The sequence below is a fragment of the Acanthochromis polyacanthus genome, chromosome 23, assembly GCF_021347895.1.
Source record: "Acanthochromis polyacanthus isolate Apoly-LR-REF ecotype Palm Island chromosome 23, KAUST_Apoly_ChrSc, whole genome shotgun sequence".
NCBI classification, from domain to species: domain Eukaryota; kingdom Metazoa; phylum Chordata; class Actinopteri; family Pomacentridae; genus Acanthochromis; species Acanthochromis polyacanthus.
Genome location: NC_067135.1, coordinates 4,161,104 through 4,181,098, shown reverse-complemented (window position 1 = coordinate 4,181,098; position 19,995 = coordinate 4,161,104). Strand labels below are relative to the sequence as shown.

General features: G+C 40.2%; 1 protein-coding gene across 1 annotated transcript; it reads right to left on the bottom strand.

Moving 5' to 3' along the window:
* Positions 1–164: 164 nt before the first annotated feature.
* Positions 165–19,501, bottom strand: rela (v-rel avian reticuloendotheliosis viral oncogene homolog A). The gene is given in 12 exon segments (XM_022209856.2): positions 165–2,658; positions 2,661–3,389; positions 4,763–4,846; positions 4,935–5,009; positions 5,091–5,306; positions 10,739–10,843; positions 12,028–12,162; positions 13,048–13,139; positions 15,517–15,662; positions 17,130–17,275; positions 17,481–17,516; positions 19,214–19,501. Coding segments are annotated over 12 exon segments (1,905 nt in total). The 5' UTR covers positions 19,221–19,501; the 3' UTR covers positions 165–2,524.
* Between the last annotated feature and the right edge of the window lie 494 nt (positions 19,502–19,995).

Sequence of the window (19,995 nt, the reverse complement as noted above, 5' to 3'; positions counted from 1 at the left end):
AAACAAGTGACAAAAAAGTTACTAAGTGACAAAGAAATGGACAAAAACGAGACAAAATATTACAAAGGTGAGACAACAAAATGAGAAACAAAATTACAAAAAATAGACAACTAACAAGGGAAACAAAAACGAGAAACGGAATAAATCTCCTTTTGAAAACCACCTTTACACATTTTAGTTTTTATTGCCAAGAAAAAGTGTTTTGAATGTGGACAGCGTTAGTCATTCATTACAGTGAAAATTGCATAATTATAATCTGCTTACATCACACATTTAAAAAACCAAAATGGCATAATTACATCTCAATAAAGCATCTTTTACTACAGGGTCTAACGAGTTGACCTACATGTCTGACAGTCGAGTTAAACCGCAGGATAATGCCAGACAATAAAAAAACACGTACTTATTAATAACGTCACCTGTTTTGACAGTTATCTACACGTAGACCTTCATTTGGTTCTTCTGACAGTCACTGCCAACCTTCAGAAAACAATTAAAAACATTTGATAGAATCCAAAGGAACATCCGTGAGTGTAATTTGCATAGACTTACCTCTCAATCTGATTACATTCTTTCTGAGAAATTAAAAAAAACCCTTTGTTTAGAGTAAAAATGCAGACCAAATGTGAATATTTCTGCGACCACAGCTACCATCAAAACCAACGGACGCCTTCGCCAGTGCATCCGAGGGGCGTAAAACGAGGCGAGATCAACATAGACACGAACCAAACTTTCGCCGCTGTTTGTCCATTGTCTGAACTAACCGGGTGTTTGTTTGTTTTTTTTAAATCTAAATGGACCAGCTTATTTCAGTCAAGAGGAACGGTTTGTTAACCCTCGTGTCATCCTGTGGGTCAAATTGACCCGTTTTAAAGTTTGAAAATGTGGGGGAAAAATAAAATTTTCTCAGTGAAAGCTTCAACGTTTCAACATTTTTGAACATTTTTTGGTGCAAAAAAAGAAATGCTAAAAATATAAATGCTTTTTTAAGAACATTCAGAAACAATCAACCAAAATTCACTTTAGATATTCAATATTTTTAGGATTTTTTTGGAAGATTTTTATTAATTTTTAAAAAATATTTACAATTTTAATTTTTTAAATTTTTATATCTTGCCAATTTTTTTAATTTTTAATTGAGAAAAACTTTTAAGGGAAACTTTTAAGGAATTTATGGAATTTTCTTCCTGAAGATTTTTCACATTTTTATCAATTTGGGGATTTTTATTTTCTTTGCTGAATTTTTGGATTTTTTTCAGAGAAAGAAACAATATTTTTTGGTGTCCGTAAATGAGAACAACAGGAGGGTTATAATGGAGAGCTACGACGAATATAGAAATTTGTGGACCATGTTTGAAGAGTTTTTTCTAACAAACCAGCTGCACATTAGAACTCTAAACCTCACACATTTAACCCTTGAACCCTCCTGTTGTCCTCATTTACACGCACCAAAAAAATGTTTTTCTTTGTCTGAAAAAAAAAAAAAATTCAGCAAAAAATTCCACAAATATCTGGAAATTTGCAAAACCTTCAGGAAGAAAATTCCAATAACTCCTTAAAAGTTTCCCTTAAAAGTTTTGTAATAAAAAAATACATTTGTCAAGAAAATTATTATAAAATTACATTGTTTGTAAATATTCATTATAGCATTTTATATATTTTACATTTTTGTCGTCTGATATTTTGTACATGTTCAACTCCAGTTCCTAGTTTAGTAAAATCCTGAAAAATCCAAGTCAGTTTTTTGTTGTTTTCCACTTTAAACTATCCATCTAAACTCGCATGTCAGATATTGAAAGCTTGGGGTTGTTCTGGGGGGAAAAAAATGAGTAAAAGCGATCACTTATAGTATGATTTCTGACTCTTTTATAGCCCAAATTTAAAAAACCAAGCTGCCTTTATACCCCTTGGGTATTAAAGGGTTAAACATGATATTCCAGAAGTGCGTTTAGGTCCAATGTCGTCCTATAACGAAGGATAAACAGTGAAAAAAATGTTTCTGATCTTTTCTGCGCCGAAAGTCAACCGACTTTGCGGTTTTGTAATGTGAGCTGCGTTTGCTGTTATGCCAGCTGTGTAAAACAAACTCCAGTCTAGCATTTTTGCCCAAAGGTCCAACAGGGAGAGAGGATATAGCTGATTTAAATCCCAAATTGTGAACATAACCTCCTCCAGAGCAGCCTCGCCTTACCTCGCTAACCCGTTCATCTCGCTTTGTTGTACGCCGCTCTGGTCTGATTGTCTTTTTAAAACAAACATTTGCCGGTGGATCATCTTCCACCATCACTGGCTGATGTTAAACATGGGATTAATCGATGGGATGTGATTACGTACCCCGCCCCATGCCCTGTGTTTTAACAAATCCACAGAAAAAGCCTCTGCTTTTGCGAGCTGTGCTGCTACATTCTGTCTCCTCCAGCTCTTCATGTCAACGTCCTTTTGTGTCTCTATTAACAACAAAGGAGGCTAAAGGAGTAAATATAAGTGGTCTTTATAAAAATAAACATGTCTTTAAAAAAAGCCCTTAAGTTGGGTGTCCAGACACAAAACCAACTGGGTTTCCGCTGTTCAAAATGGAAATAAGACGGTCCTCGTCGGCAGACATGAGCTCGTCGAACTCGTCGAGAACGGGGGGCTGGTGGTTGTTGTTCCCGGGGGGATGCCGATCATGCCCTCGTTCTGGAGCAGGTGGACGATGCTGTTGGGGTAATTGATCCAGGGGCCGCCCGGGTTCCCTGCCGGGTCAGAAGTGTTCTGGGAGGCGGCGCTGCTCTGGGCGGCAGCAGAGGAGCTGGGAGGGGCAGAGGGTTGGCTTGAAATCTGAGCCAGCATAGTGGTGCCGTTCCCGGCCTCGCTCATGAGGCGGGGGTTCAGGAGGTCCTCAAAGTCGTCCATGTTCAGGCTCTCCAGGGTGCCTGGGACCTGGGCTTCGGAAAAGCTGGGGAACTCTGGGATGTCCTCGTCCACAAGCGGGGCTTCCACCCGGAACTGAGAGCCCTGGAGGGCGAAGGAGCTGCTCGTCTGGGAGGAGGTGGCGTTTCCTTGGGAGGCTGCCGGCTCCTGGGCGATGCCGGAGGAGATGGGGAAGAAGTCATGAAGGTCTGACAGGTTGACTGTGGAGTAGTCCTGGTTGGCAGAGGGGGCTGTGGTAGAGGAGGAGGACGGAGCCACTGCTGCTGGGCTCATCGTAAAGTTGGGCACTGGAGTGGCTTTGGGCTGGGAGCCCAGGTTCAGACTCTCCATGATCTTCCATGTTTGGCTGGTGGTTGCAGCAGAGATAGAAGAGGAGGTCTCAGGCTTGGGCTGCACAGAGAAGAGCTGGCCTGGCTGGTTGTACGAGTAGGAGGGCTGGGGTTTTGCCCCGCTGGCACCAGGGGGCGCTACAGCTGCTAGAAACACAAACAAACAAGTTGAGTTCCACTAGTGAAAAGCCTTGCAGTAAACTTTGTACACAAATTACAACTAAAAGTGATCAGTTTAAGGTCGCTTTTTTGTTGCAACACAGGTTCAATCATTGGGTTATCGAGGGACCTTGATTATGCAGGGTGTCCATAAAGTCTCCTTACAATTTTAAGAATTTACTACAAAGGCAGTTGAAAAGATATCTTAACCAGATTTGTTTTATTGTAATCAGTGTTTATTAAAGTTTGTAATCACATTGAAATTGTGTGTTTCAGGTATCCTGTTGGTCAAAGAGGTACTGTTACATGAAACCTTGAAAAATGGCTACTCCTCAGATTGGTGGATTGGAAGGAATGGACCGATTCCTTGGCCACCACGTTCACCAGATATCACTCCCTTGGACTTCTTTCTGTGGGGTTATGTTAAAGATACCATGCATCGAACAAAGACACGGGACATTACTGGCTGGAAGCAAAAGATTTCTGATGCCACCATTGATGAGGCCATGCTACAGCGAACAGGGCTTGATGTGCTTCGTACAAATCTGGTTAAGATCTCTTATCAACTGCCTTTGTAATAAATTCTTAAAACTGTAAGGAGACTTGATGGACACGCTGTATAGCACCCAAGTAAGACAATCATTCGTTCTGCTTATTCATGAACTCTTTGGTCTCTTAAATGTCAGAAAATTTCCATCACAGTTTCCCAGAATTGAAAATGACATCTTCAAATGGCCTTTTTTGTCTGACCCATACTTGGAAATATCAGAAAATCAAAGGATTCAAAGGCTTTACTGTCATAAGCAGTGATAAACAAGTCCTCAGTGCAATGAAATGCTTTGTTGGCTGGTGTCTCCACCAAAATCGACCGCAGATATTCAGTCTGGAAGAATAAGGGATGTGTGCAATTAGCTAAGAAAATAAACGTTGCTACCTTCAGTAGAGGTTTATTTTGCAAGCATGAGTTTAACCAGTTGGACAGCTGCAGCTTTTACCATCACCATTTTCTTTGCCATCAGAAGAGTCTGATTTATGCTTGGGAGCCATAATGAAGGGAAAAAAGTTAGCGAACGTAGCATAATCCAAGGTGGAGTACAACCGCCTTATATCGCAGCGTGACGACGTATTCGTCCGCTCTGCTCACCAACTCTTCCACCAGTTCTGACGTAACGACGAAACGCCATAAGTCGAGGACGTCGTAAACCGAGGACCTTTTGTATTTTAATTTGACCGTTTTCTGAGTGCGTTCTATCTAAATTTACATACCTTTCTAATCAAGAGGGAAATTAGGACCGTTCCCAATCTCAGCGGTGGTTTTAAAGATTCACAACATGTGACACAAACAAATAAAACAGGCTCACTAGCTTGGGCGTTCATTGCTGAAAGCTTGGCTGGGGGTATCCTCCTCGCCGGGCTTATGTGCCGTCTGTCTTGTGGGATGGACACTGAAATGAAACAGGAGTGCTTACAGGATGGCGTAACTACAACAACTTAACTATTCTATGATATTATGAAAACATTTCATCAACATACCACTTGATAACATGGGCCCGAGCTTCTGGAACATGTCTCCCGTGCGCTTTCTCTTCTCGCTCAGCCTGTATTCATCTGTAGGGGACGTTTGTAGAGTTGATCAACAAATTCATCTCAGGCGAGAGTCGGCGGAAACACAGGAGCAGCGGTTCTTACCTGGGTCGGCTGGCAGGTACTGGAAATCCATCGGCTCGCTGACCTCTCGGTCCGAGGGCCGCCGGAGCTGCATTTTGACTCTTATGGGCTCGCTGAGGTTAGTGTCGCGGTAGGGAGGCGTCCGGAACACAATGGCCACCTGCCTGTGGACGTCGGCTTGGGAGAAAGTGCCCTTCCCCTCCCAGGAGTCCTGGAAGAATCGCACCTCGATGTCCTCTGCAGGTGAACGGAAATATTGACACTGAGAACGGACTCCGAACTTCAAAAGAAAAAACTGGCATCAAGCAGCAGCCGCACAGAGGCATTTTCTCCTCACACTGCAAAAACTCAAAATCTTACCAAGTTTATTTATATTGTTTCTAGTCAAAATGTCTCATCCCACTCAATTTAAGATAAATTCACTTAACAAGAGACATTTCAGCAAGATGGAAGGACTTGTTTTAAGACAATGCATATCTTGTTAAGTCAAAACATTTTAAAACTTATGTAGTTCTGCAAGTCAAATTGACCCGTTTTAAAGTTTAAAAATGTGGGGAAAAAAATATTTTCACAGTGAAAACTTCCACAATTTCAAAATTTTGGGGGAAATTTCTGAACATTTTGTGGTGGAAAAAAGAAATATTTAAAAAAATGTTCCTTTAAGAACATTCAGGGGAAAAAAATCAACCAAAATCCAGCGAAATTCGCTGGATTTTGATTGATTTTTTTCCCCGAATGTTCTTAAAGAAAATATTAGAACTTTTACTGACATATAGATATTTTTAGGATTTTTTTTGGAAGGTTTTTATTCATTTTTTTGAAAATACTTACAATTTTTAGATTTTTTTATTTATTTTTAAAATTTTTATTTCTTGCCAAATTTGGGGATTTTGTTTATAAATCAAACTTTTTAGGCAAACTTTTAAGGAATTTTCTTCCTGAAGATTTTGCAATTTTTTAAAATAAATTTCTGGAATTTTTTGCTGAATATTTTGGACTTTTTTTCCAGACAACGCAATAATATTTTCAGGTGCCGTAAATGAAGACAACAGAAGGGTTAAGACCAGGGTATCTGCAGGTTTCAGCAAGTCAAATTTAAGACTTTTTAAGACCTTTTTAATGCCGTCTTGAATGAAATTTAAGACTGAAATATTTTTTTAAAAATCCTATAAATACAAGCGATGGTTAGGGATCCCGCTGTATTAGAACCTCAATGAAACATCACACGAAAAAGATCGCCAATCCCCTCATTTGAGGTGTAGGATTGATGTTTCACCACAGTGTTCAAGATCCATAACACCTCGGATTTGAGTGTTGCTGTCCCACCAAAGATAACCGTCAGGTCAGTGCTGCTAGCACCGGCGGTAGCAGCACCGGTAGCAGTAGCGGGTGTGTAGCTGGGGCGCTGGACCCACACAAAAATGAGAGATGCCCGGCGTTTGTTTTTGGCTCTCTGTCGCCATTTTATGCTTAGCGCCCTGCATGTGCGATTCGACCGCTTTAATTCCCATGGTACCGAGTTTGAAATCCTTCTTGCAAAGAATGCACCTGGCCTCCTCGAGATTGGCAACGGGTTTCAACCAGCTTTGAAACGGACTGTCCTCCAGCCAACACTGCTTAAACTTGCACTTACCCATCCTGACTGACCGGTGATGCGAAGAAGAAAGGAAAAAAGGAGTCTGCGCGCGACTGAAATTACACTTCCGGCGCAACTTTTACGTTACTCAAAGTCCCCCTGAGTAAAAAAAACAGACCCGACAATTTAAGACCACTGACTACTGTATTTAAGGAATTTCTAATGAATTTAAGACATTTTAATGCCTTAATTTTAGACACACGAATTTAAGACTTTTTAATACTTTTTAAGGGTCCGCGGGTACCCTGAAGACCCCTAAGCTTGACAATCTTGCTAAAATAAAGCTTAAAATAAGTTTTCCCAGCTAATTTTAAGATCTCAATACTCTAAATATCAGATCTTATTTCAAGAAATCTTACCAAGACATTTTTCACTTGTTCTATTGGCAGATTTTTTTTCATTTATTTCAAGGTAAAAGTTGCTTGAAATAAGTTTTTTTTGTCTTGTTTTGAGAGGGGCATTTTTTTCCAGTGCAGCTTTCAGGCTTGAAAGACCCTACGGAGAGTTGTGTCACATTTGCTGCGACGACAAAGTCTGGCAACAACTTACGGCACTCGCAACTGGCTTCAGACATTTAACTTTAAGCTAAAGGGCGTAATGTTCAAAGTGAAAATGTGACGCGACATGGCGGTCTCCTGGAGATATCGGGACCGAGAGTGGGGAAAAAATAGTCCAAGATTCAGGATTCTCAGGCTTTTTTCCACGATGATGTAATGTGTATCCGGCTTAAGCTGAACCGTTCAGTACTCAGGGGAGCGTCCCGCAGCGCCCACATCCAAAACACAAAGCGCATGGTTTACGGCACACACTGGATCAAACGGGAGGGAAAAAGACCTCAGTTCAACAAAAGCCTGATCTTTGATAGTGATACACATATTTATGCTTCTTTTTTTCCTTCTTTCAACCGAGTGTTAATTAGTAAAAGGCCGTGCAGAGAATTCAAACAGAGGAGAAGAGGAAAAACTGAGTTCACAGGGAGCAGGAAAGCTGACAGTTTAATAAGCCAGACTTGATATCGGCACAGCAACCCACGCAGGAAACTGTTCTGATGTGAAATTCATGTCATGCCGGAGAAAACTTTGAAGACTGGCTTTGATGTCGCTTTTCTGAGGAAAATTCTTGAGCTGTTTTTAAGTTGGAGGTAAACAGTTATCGGCGTAATGAAACCATTATCGCCGGAAAAATGAGAAGTGGGCAGGTGATTAGAGGAAGAAAGGTTTTGCTTCGTGCTAAAAAGTCGCTGTGAGATACGTGGCCGCTTCTGTGCAGAAAATGAAACTTCACGTGTGCAACAACGGCGTGTTTTTTGAAACCATACTGCAGTAAAATTGTGTTTTTGGGTCAGAGGATGAAGCTGAAGACACGGCATTGATGTTATCACCTGAAAGAGCCGCCTTTGCACAAATCCAGCAGCCAGCATTAGCATGAATTTGTGCTCTAAACTGTTCAACAGCGAGTTGCTAATTTAGCCTTTCTATCATTTTTAGTGCTCACTCGGATAGCTCAGAGATTTGCTTACTGGAAACGGCTCCCTGTTGCAGCTGGAAATTACGTCAGTGAGTGCAGGAAAACATCAAAACATTTCACTGAAAGAGGCTAAAACACTTGAACTCATTTTCTAAAGAGCCACTGTTGATTAGAGCAGTTACAAAGTGTATTGATGTGGGGCACTGACTAGTCTAGCAAATACAACAGTGAGGAGTTTTTAATGCAAAGTGAGAAAGAATAAATTACATTTCTCTAAAATCACACCTGTCAGAAAGCCCTTTTCCAACGTTAGCAAACCTGATGAAGTTCAGCTGGAGCAGTAAAGTGTCCACGGTTGGGTGTGTGTGTCCACCAAGGGGCTTTTTTTGCTGAAGCTAACTTTTTTTTCCAACTGTCTGCAATGCGAGCACTGTATTTAGACTTTACTAAAACTGCAGCAGAGTGACTAAGCACTCTTCCACAGCTAATGACGTTCTACTTTGCGCTCCTCATGGTCACTTTATTTAGCCAATCACAGAGGAAAAGGTGCAGGACAAACACCACGTCGACCATCAGTCACATCCTGCTTGCACAAGAGCTCAACAGTTTCTAAACAGCAGCATGTGACAGACATCCCCAAGGTAAGATCACATATATATAAATTAGACGGACACATTATTGTGAAATAAGCACTTTCAGCCTTAAAATGCAGAATACCAACGACTGATTTAGAAAGCCAGAGTTCTATACTCAACAAACCAAAGGAAACAATCCTGTCTACTTGCAGGGTATCCGTATCAGTATTTTTCTTGCGTGCACGGCTGAAAAACTTCTGCGTTCTCGATCTGTTGTGAGTGCGGAGAGACTTCATAGATCTGCACATTCTTAAGGAAGCAACAGTGTAGACTTGCATCTAAGAGGTTTCAAGGCAGGATGGGATTATTACAAGCATAATTCCATAATGAAATCAGCTTACAGGGGTTTAACCAACGACTAGAATGGGCTTGTCTCTGAGTATTGATGTTTATACCAGATTACATCCCTGAACTATCACAATATTAACATTAATATGGGTTTATAGAGGGCCCTGGACGCACGTAGGAGTTGCATTCCTGCGAAATGAGTTTTTGTAAGTCAGAACAAAGTCATTACGTGCATCATGATATCGATCAGTTCTTCAGAAAAGTCATGAATACCAGCGACTTTCATGCACGTATGAGTCATTTTACAAGAATTTAACAGAATACTGTAACGGACTGATATTGTTGCTGAGGTCCAGATTTACCTAATGTCAGTGAACGTGCCATGCTTAGTTAGCTCACCTCTGATTGGCTGACAGTCAGCGGTAGAGAGAGATGAGAACGGCGGCTAATTCTAGAGCTAGGTTTTTTTGTAGTTACTCTGGTGTTGGTTACGACCCACAGCAGTCTGTGTGAAGGTTCAATAAACCACCAGAGAACCAGATAAAGTCTCACTCATTCATCACAGAGGGTCGCTACAACATGTTGCACCGTTTTTACAACTTGATCGATGTTGGTCAGTTTTTCGCCCTGTTCCAAGCGTTTTATTATAACTAATTCCACTTCCATGGAGACGCCATCAGAAGAATCTGACTTATGCTTGGGAGCCATAATGAAGGGATAAAAGTTAGTGAATGAAGCACAATCCAAGGTGGAGTACAACCGACGAAGGTAAAGAAAGCCGCCTTATAGCGCTGCGTGACATGTATTCATCTGCTCCGCTCGCCAACTAGTTCCATGTAACCAGTTTCGACGTAACGCCGTAAATCGAGGACGTCATAAAACGAGGACTCCTTGTACTAGATAAGCAGCTGTGTCAGCCTGTAGACTGACACTTGCAAACAACACTGCTGTGGATACTCTATATCAGGGGTGTCAAACTCAGCTCCTGGAGGGCCACTATCCTGCATGTTTTAGATGTTTCCCTCTTCCAACACACCTGATTCAAATGATAAGCTTATCATCAAGCTCAGCAGAAGCCTGGTAACGAGCCTGATCATTTGAATCAGGTGTGTTGGAAGAGGGAAACATCTAAAACATGCAGGATAGTGGCCCTCCAGGAACGGATCTTGACACCCCTGCTCTATATGATAGCAACCAAAGCGATTGGGTGCTTTGGAATGACACTATTTTATTTGTGGAAGTTAAAAATGTGACTGCACCTTTAAGAGGTCTTACTGTTTTGCATGTTTTGGCGTGTTTATTAAAATACTGTATGTGTGTCGGCAAGAAGCTTTCAAGCTGCAATTTTGCAAAAAGCTTAGAACTCTGCTGTCCGTCTACAAACCTCCAGGTAGTCACTAAATGTAGTCATTCTGAGACACAAGTTTCGATTTCAAGCCTACATACTGAAAAAGAGCCAGTGTGCTGTCAGTGTAACACTCCCCCTCGAGCTGTTTTTGGCGTGAAGGTGTCGTCTCTTTCCGCTGCGGATGCATAGTAAGGCTTGCTTCGTCAGTTTTCATGTCTATTTATGGGTCGCTCAGTGTGAAAGTAGAGGTTCAGAGTCATGCCTTGTGTTGTTCTTTCAGATAGCCATACTGTACCTTTTTGCACTTTGTCACACAGCAGAAAGATTTCATCCCCTCCTTTGCAGCTTCCAGAGTTGCGGTTGACTCTGCAGATCTTCAACTCGGCTGTGTTTGGGGCCCCTGAAAAAAACAGAGGAAGCACTTATGAACAAACGAACACAACGATGTGGTGTGAATGCTGCAGCTGACGAGTCACCACGACACGCCCTGGACGGCTAAAGAAGTCATTTCTTTCTTAATATTCTGCAGTATTTTACAGTGATATTGTCACTTCTCATTTTGAAAGCCAGCCTGTGATTAATTCGAAAGCGAAACTGACACAAAACATTTTATTCACCCTGACATTTTCGAGCCAGTGTAAATGCATTTCAGTCTACACGGCTGAAAATTGTAAATATCAAGCAAAACATTCCACATTTAACACATTCCAACTCCAACAAGAACATACAGAACACTTTAAAATGTTTTGATGCTCACTTAAGAGTGAAAATATCGAAGTCTAATTCTTGTAAATACCTTCAGACTGAAAAGAAAAGTTAACATGCAAAGAGGAACCAGGAGCATCTGAGAGAACGGAAAGGTTGCAGGTTTGGTTTTAGTGTGAACTTTATGATTGTGTGGCGACACAGAAGTGTAAAAATGACAGAGAAGACATCAGCTGCAGATTGTACATTTGTAAAACCATAAATTTAAAATAATTTCTAGACTTCGACAGGTTGTTTTGATCGTAAAGTAAAACACTAGATTGTTCTTTTGTCATTTTTTGTCTTATTTGAACATTTTTTTTGTCATTTTGTAACTTTTTCATCAAATTTTTTTGTTTTGCTTCGTGTCATTTTGTCTCATTTTCTGTCGTTTTGTTTCTCGTTTCTGCAGCGTTTTGTCTTGTTTTCGTTGTTTCTTGTCTGACTTTTGTCGTTTGTCTCGTGTTTTTGTCGCTTTGTTTCTCATTTTGCTTTTCCTTTTTGCCTCGCTTTTCAACTTATTTTGTCAATTTGTGTTTTGCTTTATTCATTGTTTTGTGTGTTGCTTGTGTCATTTTGTGTTTTGTTTTGTCTCACTTATGTTTGTCTACTTTTTTCTTGTTGTGCTTCTCGCGTTTGGCATTTTTGTCTCATTTCTTGTCTCGTTTGGACGTTGGACATCTTTTTTTGTCTTTTTGTAACCTTTTTGTCTAATTTTTTGTTTTGTTTCATGTCATTTTGTCTCATTTTTTTTGTCATTGTGTTTCTCGTTTTTGTAATATATTGTCTTGTTTGTTTTCCTTACCTGACAGTATCAACACCGGCTGTACGTTTACTTACTGTTGTCATAAATGGGCTGCGATACCACGGGCTCCAGAGGAAACAGCTCCCCCGTAGGCAGAGTGATGGAGGCCTGGAAGCAAAGCCGGACTGAATTCAGGTCAAACTCTTCCTCCCACACCTTCGGGTCGGGGACTGAAGCCAAGACACAGAAGGAAAAGGGTGGAGTTCACAGTCAGGCGACATAGCAGGCTATCAAAACACTGCATCCTGTTGAACGTAGGTGCTGCATTTCAGTATCAGTGAAGGGTAAATAGAACAAACGACAAGAATATTTCCATTACTATGATTAGAATAAGCAACTGTTTCCACTTACTGTTCCGCTGTTAAACCACAGAGACACTCACTACCATTTTTAAACTGGGACAGCAAAAAATATCGTTTCCTTGTCTGAAAAAAATCCAAAAATTCAGCAAAAAAATTCCAAAAAAATTTCGGAAAATTTGCAAAACCTTCAGGAAGAAAATTGCTTAAAAGATTCCCGGAAAAGTTTTAGTTAAAAAAAAAATACCCCAAATTTGGCGAGAAAATTCTTGTAAATATTTTCAAAAAAATAGTAAAAATATTCCCCAAAAAAATCCTAAAAATATCTAAAGTGATTACATATATATCAGTAAAACTCCAATTATTTTCTTTAAGAACGTTCACAAAAAATCGCCTGGATTTTGGTTGATTTTTGGTGAATGTTCTTAAAGAAACTTTTTTTTTTTACATTTCTTTATCCCAAAATTTCCCAAAATGTCGAAAATGTGGACATTAGAAGTTTCGCTATGACAATATATATATTTTTCCCACATTTTCAAACTTTAAAATGGGTCAACTTTGACCTACAGGACAACATGAGGGTTAAAGTATCGCTGTTTATCAGTCACACAAATCCCTTCCACTCCAGCTAAATAACAGTCTTCACATCAGAACGGGACAATCGCTTCTCACACAGCGACGCATTTCACAGTAAAAGGGCGACGGCACAGAAAGCGGCTTTGTGTCGAGCGCTCATCTGGAACCGTGAATACTCACTGTTGAAGGGATTGTTATTAGTCTGCAGTCTGCAAGTGATGGCCTCGTTCACATCCTTCTTCTTCACGCACTGAATGCCCAGGTTCTGGAAACTGAAAGCAAACATACAGTGCAGAAGTCAGAATTGATGGGAAACAACAAATCCAGATGGCGCGTGAACGATTTGCTCCATTAGCCGCAGTTTTAATCTTCAATTTCTGCTCCTATAAAAAGTCGCCGTGGGCCGCTGAGAGGACAATTTAGGAGAGGAGAGGCATCAAAAACCAACTGGATGCTGTTAAGACTTCACGTATGCCAGCAAATATAACACGGTTAACTGCCACTTCAATACCTTAAATTATCATAGATTGAATCAGTCTTTGTTTGGACATTTACTGCACTTATTCTTTCAACCCTTTCAGCATTTCTGTTGACAAACCAGCAGACGTTGTGTTACAACTTCCTCACGGCTCCCTCGAGGATTTGCCAAAAGCTAATTCTGCAAATTCCTGAGTATCCTTTGTCTACTTGCTACAGTGAACGCCTGCTTTTTTTCTTTTTTTTTTTTTTTACTGGCTGTACTGAAAACCCGCCTCTCTGTGTCTTGTGTTATTCTTAGATATTAATTATGCAGTGTAATAACCAGCCTGACTGATCGTAAATACAATTTAGAGCTGACAGATGTCCCTGGTGTCCAGCTGCCGTGCTTGTTCAGTGTTTTATTGTTTGTTTTGTTTGAAAAGCACACACAGAGCCACCGGTAAGAACATAAGACGGAGTGATGATGTAATCATTTGCCTTGTTTAACCCTCCAAACGCCAAAACGAGATCAACTTTCCAAGCTTTCCTACTACCGCTGCACTAATCGTGGGAGATGTGCAGCCAAATCTCAGCTTTAAATTGTGTTATTAAAATGCTCTAACCAGATTTGTGAAAAGAGAAATAATTCTGTCGTACTTGATGCAACTGTAAAGCCGTTAGTGACCAAAATTCTGAAAACTCTACTGCATTTAAACAAATTGTAAATACTAAAATATCTACAGTATGTTTTGCCCAGAATGATTTATGATTTCTTTTTAGATATTGTATACTTAAAAACATTTCAAATACTATTTCGAGTGAAGAATAAAAGTCTTCCCACTTGTATTCAGCATTTTTTTAAATTAAGAGAATAAAACTATAATTTAAGAAGGCTGTTGTGTTACTGTTTTTGTCGTTTTGTGCAGGTTTTTGTCTATTTTTTTGTTGTTTATTAACTTTCTTGCCTATTTTTTGCCTCTATTTTGTCGTGTTTCGTGTCGTTAACGCAATTCTTTGTCTCGTTTTTGTCGTTTGTCCATTTTTTTGTCGCTTTGTAACTATTTTGTCTAATTTTTTTGTCTCTTTTTGTTATTGTTTCATGCCATTTGTCTCAATTTTGTCATTTTGTTTCTCACTTTTGTCGTTTCACGTCTTGCTTTTTGTCATTTTGTGTTTGAAAGAGTGAGAACTTTCATATATTGGAGTTATATTATGGGATGGACTTGTGTAGATCTCTGCTGAGCTTCAAAAAAACACTGAAAGGTAAAATAATTAAGGAATACAATGTAAAACGACTGACGTAAGAAGAATAATTTAGAGTAAATCTTGTTTTTTTTCCCTTTTATTTCTTTTACTACTAACATTCTGGTTTATTTACTATTCCTTTTTCGGTTCCAGAGCTTGTTAAATTTTTCCCTTTTCTTTTTTGTGAGGAAAAAAAGAAGAATGTTTACTGCAAGCATGTATAATCATGCACAAAATTAACCTACTTTACTGCAGCATTGCAACCAAAATAAACCATTCATTCGTTCATGTTGCACTGAAAAATGAGAGTGAGTAAAAATATGACAGAAGCAACACCACAAGAAGGTTAAAAATGATAAATATTTTGCATGTAATTCGTATCTTCAGTCATTTAGCCTCCTGTCTGTCTGCAAGTGGTGATAAACTAATGTGTTGTAACTGCATAGCTTAAAAAAAACTGCACCAGTTATCAGAATTAGCATCTTTCCATGTAAAAAACCCCCACAAATGACTAATAGAAACTGCACTCTGGAGTACAGGCTGTTTGTTCGTTTGAATGTTTGTCACTTTTGTGATAAAAAGATAAGCACAGCTCTGTCTGGCCGGATAGACCGGATGAGTAATTTAACAAACATTACACACCTAAACGCATCTTGTCAGTCATAATCTGTTTTAATCCACACTATAAAACCTTTACTTTTAAACTGCTGAAAGGCAGCAAAGTCTCAGCTCGCCACTATACGCTCTGTTAATGTTTCACTCATCTCCACGCTAAAGATAAAGCCGACAGGTAGCTTCACCACAGCGACGGCGCACACGTCACGTCCCACGACTTATCTAGGTCAGTCGCTGACGAGTGGCGCCGTGTGTTGACGTGGAGCCGTGCGAGTGCATCACTTCCTCGGGTTTCTTGAAAGAGTGAGTCACATTGGAGGCACCCCCTACCTGTGTATTCGTCTCTCCAGCAGGTCGGCCTCGTAGTATCCGTGCCGGCAGTCTTTCCCGACCAGTTCGTGGGGGTGAGGCTTGTGCGGCGCGTTCTTCGTCACCAGCGAGATGCGAACGCGCAGCGGGCCGTTGTAGTTGTGCACCTGTCGAAGGAATGAGTCCCGTTTCGCTGATAAGAAAGTGCAAACATCCACGTGATCTCCTCCGCAACTCAAACAGGTTAAACCAGGGGTGTCAAACATGCGGTTCGCAGGTCAAAAGCGGCCCCCCAGAGGGTCCGCTCCGGCCCGCTGGACGACTTTGTAAAGTGTAAAAATTACAGAGAAGATATCACTGCAAACTGTAAATTTAAAATGACTTCTAGATCATGGCAAGTTGTTTTGATCATAAAGTAAAATACTAGATTGCTCGCTGTTTTCATGTCACTTTTGAAATATTTTGTGTTGTTTTTTGCTTTCTTCGTTGTTTTGTGCATTGTTTTTGTCGTTTTGTGGAGGGTTTTGTCAATTTTTTTGGCGCTGCGTAACTTTTTAGTCAAAATTTTTCGTCTCTTTTTGTAATCGTTTCATGTCGTTTGTCTCATTTTTTGTCATTTTTGTCGTTTTATGTCTCGTTTTTATTGTTTCATTGTCTTCTCTTTTTGTCTTTTTGTGTTTTGCTTTCTTCTTTTTTTGGTGTTTTGTAACATTTTTGTCCAATTTTTTGTCTCTTTTTTGCTTTGGTTCATGCCGTTTATGTAATTTTTTGTCTCGTTTGGTCGTTTTTTTTGTCTTGTTTTGTCCTTTGTTTATCATTTTTATTATAAAGTGAAACAGTATATTGTTTAGTTCCAGATTCTTGTGACTAAATGTTGTGTTCCTTTGTAGATGCTTGTCATTATTGACACTTAGACAAAAGACTTTTCCAAAAACAGACTTTTAAATTAGCAAGTAACTTCAGCACATTCGCATACTAATATTTGTGCATCTTGATGCATTTTGGCTGAATTTAGCTCAAGTATGCGCAGTCCTTTTCTGCCATGTGTGTCCCACATAACCATAACTAAGTACCTGTCTTAGACACCATTATAGATTATTTATGTTGCTGTTATTATCATCTACTACTTCCTTTGTTTGCTTTCCAAGTGCCCTTCTCGTCATGGTGTGAAATAATTACAAACTTTTTTTCACTTTAAATTATTCTTCTTATATTTTTTGTGTACTTTATGCGCCTGTATCACTACCTGATATTTTGCACTGTCATGCAACACCAATAAAACAATAACACCAGGAAAATAGATAGTTCTAGTTCAGCTCTGAGCTGCTCTAAAGTGCACGTGCAAGCTGAGAACACAAATGCTGTTATTGGGCTCGTAAACGTTATATTTGTAGCGCAAGTTCACAAAAAAGGGAGAAAAAAAGTCCAGCTTCAGCTTGGTATTAACTGTGTAATTGATTTAAAACATGTGATTTATTACCACGTGAGATATCATTGAAGGCAGGATTAATTTGTTAAACTATTGACAGAACACTTCAAATGTTGCAGGAGGACATCTGTTCTAAACGGTGCCTTTGTCAGCTGCTAATTGCATTATTTGGCGGTTCGATTTGAAATCAATGCGTCCAACTCACCTTGATGGCCGGGTGGGTTTTAGTGGTGTCGTTGCTCTTCTCTCCGGGGATGCTGCCGGCTGAACGTCCCTCACACTTATACCGAAACCTCATTCCCCTCTGTTTCGGCTGCTCGATGATCTCTATGAAGGGGCTTGCTGTTTGGACTGATGGGCACATGGAAAAGAGGGAATATGGAGACTACAGTGGGGCTGTGTTTTGCAAATATATGCTTCTATCAGTGTGCCTAAACAGCCGGCCATTGATCATCAGTACACACAGTGCAGAAATGTTTGCTTATGCAATCTCTGCAGTTGGCATTAGTTCAGATTTTGGCATGACACGAGTCATTTACAGGAAACTTTTGTTTACCTGGGTTGATTGGAGCCATGCCCCATCCATACACACCTATAGGGGGAAAATAGAAGAAATTTCAACCACTTGTTCGTCACAATCTCACAGCAAACACTGGTTTTCCGTCCACATTACATGACACAGCACACAGTAGCAGAGCAGATGACAAAAAAATTAAAAAAAAACAAAAAAAAACAGCCTCAGCACATATTTGTGGTTTTGTAAGAGTTTGTCATTTGTGGTGTGACCGGGGTGGAAATCTACTAGACAGCACAGCGTCCAAAGAGGTCGAAGGACGCTGAGAGACGAGGGCTTCCCGGCTGAATATGATTGCTGGTCACAAAGTGGCTGCCAAGCTCCAGAAAAGAAGAAGAAGTGCAGAAATGAGGCAAACAATGAAAGGCAGGGTGTAATATCGGTGTCGGGTTACCCGTCTTGTTGCAAGCGGGGAGCAGGCGGCGCTCTGGTTTCAGGTGCTTGGGAAAAAACAAGAAAGTGAAGATCAGGTGGCCAAAGCTCCACCCATCGCCTACCAGGAATTGTTCTACTGGAAGGCGTGAGCAGGATGCTTTCCAAGCTGTAACATGCCTGCTTTCCAGCCTCAAATATAAGCAAGGGACACAAATTCTCCATGTGATTAAGATATTGCACAGTCAGTGAGAAATGAAAAGGTAAATGAAGAGAAAAGCCCTCCAGTCACCAGATCATTATTAATTAATAACTAAATAAAGACCACTAATTGCACACTTTGTACTATTTGAAAGACACATTTGGCTTCTGATTGAGTTTAGATGTTGTGAAAGTGAAAGTAAATGTCTGCCTTATGCCCACACATTCATAAATAAGTGAATGTACTAATTTCAAAACACAGCTGAAGCTCTTGACACTATTGTGTGACTCACTTTCACTCCATTTGACTTGACTAAGGCAAGGCTGCTTGGGCATCCTTCAGTAATATTAGCTGACATCCACATTAAAATAATAAATCACGCTTAAGGGATCTTTAAGAGCGCACAAGGCTCCACTACAAAATCTCGCTATTTAATAATTTTTAGCTTGCATGCAAAAGTTAATGTGGTGTGAAATGAAAGCATAGCGGGTTCTAAATGTTCACCAGACAATCTACACATCCGCATATATACATCCTGCTAAGTTACTACAATGTGTGTTAAACTACGGCCCGCATAGCTAATAATTCTGGCGTGTTTGAACTGAGGTGGGCGGTTGCCAGCAGCGTGGACCGATGACAAAAAATAGAAATTATTATTTGAAACTAGCGCTATCTGGACGTTATATCTAAGCCGAATTGAAAGAGACTAAATGAGCATGACAGTGACACTTCTTACAGTGTCATTCATGAAGTAGATTTAATGAAATGGGCAGAAAAGCGTTAAACTGCGAGATTTCCGAGCGGAGTAGCGTGAGGGAAATCCATGCGGCGGACTGATCCAACAGGCCTGTTTGGCAGGGCGACAGAGTTCGTCAGGTGCCACCAACACACAGGAAATACCTGGAGTGGCTTGACAACACATTTCAAACGGTTGTTACACAGGTATGTAATAAAAATCCCTAAACGGAGTCGTCATTCTTTGTGTAGCTTAGCTTACCGACCGGGAACAGACTCCTCCTGTTAGCGCAGCGATAGCGGGGCTTTCCCCTGTGCGCAAAACAACTCCCCGAACCGTTTCACCTCCAGAGTCTTTGCTAACACCGAGGAAATTCAATTTAAAAAAAAAAAAAAAAACTCTTACCCTCCATGGTGGCGTCCGAGTCCGGCTCACTCTTCTTCCCCTCTGTTTAGTCTTTAGTTCGTGTGTTATTTTTACGCTAAGCTAAGAAAATCGGTGCAAACACGACAGAGAGGACAGTCTGAAAACTTCTTGACAGAACCGTTCTTTCGCCTCCTTCGCTCCACCTACAGAGAGAGAGTAAAGCCGCAGGGACAGGCAGTCACAGCTTTTCCGGTAAGGACAGAGCGCAAATACAAGAGTTATTTGGGGAACAACGCGTTGTGAGTTTTTGTTTGCTTTTTGCGAAATATGCGAGGCTCTAAAATACAAAATGGCGACTTTGCTAGTACCAGAGCGCGACTGTGCAACACTCAGAGTAGCTCACGTCTCTGTTTACAAATTTATTTAAAAATATTGTAAATAAAACATAAATATGAATATACATGTAGTTTGGACGTGTATTTTTCTAAAATTAAATAAAAAAAGATTTAATTAAGTCTCTAAATAGGCTTTCAGTGGCAATTGTAATGAAAAAAGTACTAAAAGTAATAGCTTTTAACACATAACTGTATATAACACAATAACTTTTAACAATAATTTACTCAATAGCCTCCAAAGTACAATATATAAACACAATCAGCATCTCAGCCCCTAGAAATCCATGCAGCATCAGTGAAAACACGCACAAATGGGCACAATTAACAGGTGGCATTAGTTAATTGGCTAATAACAATGAAAGATAAATATAGAATAAAACAAAACTCATACATACACTCAAATAAAACAAACAAAACTTGCTCACG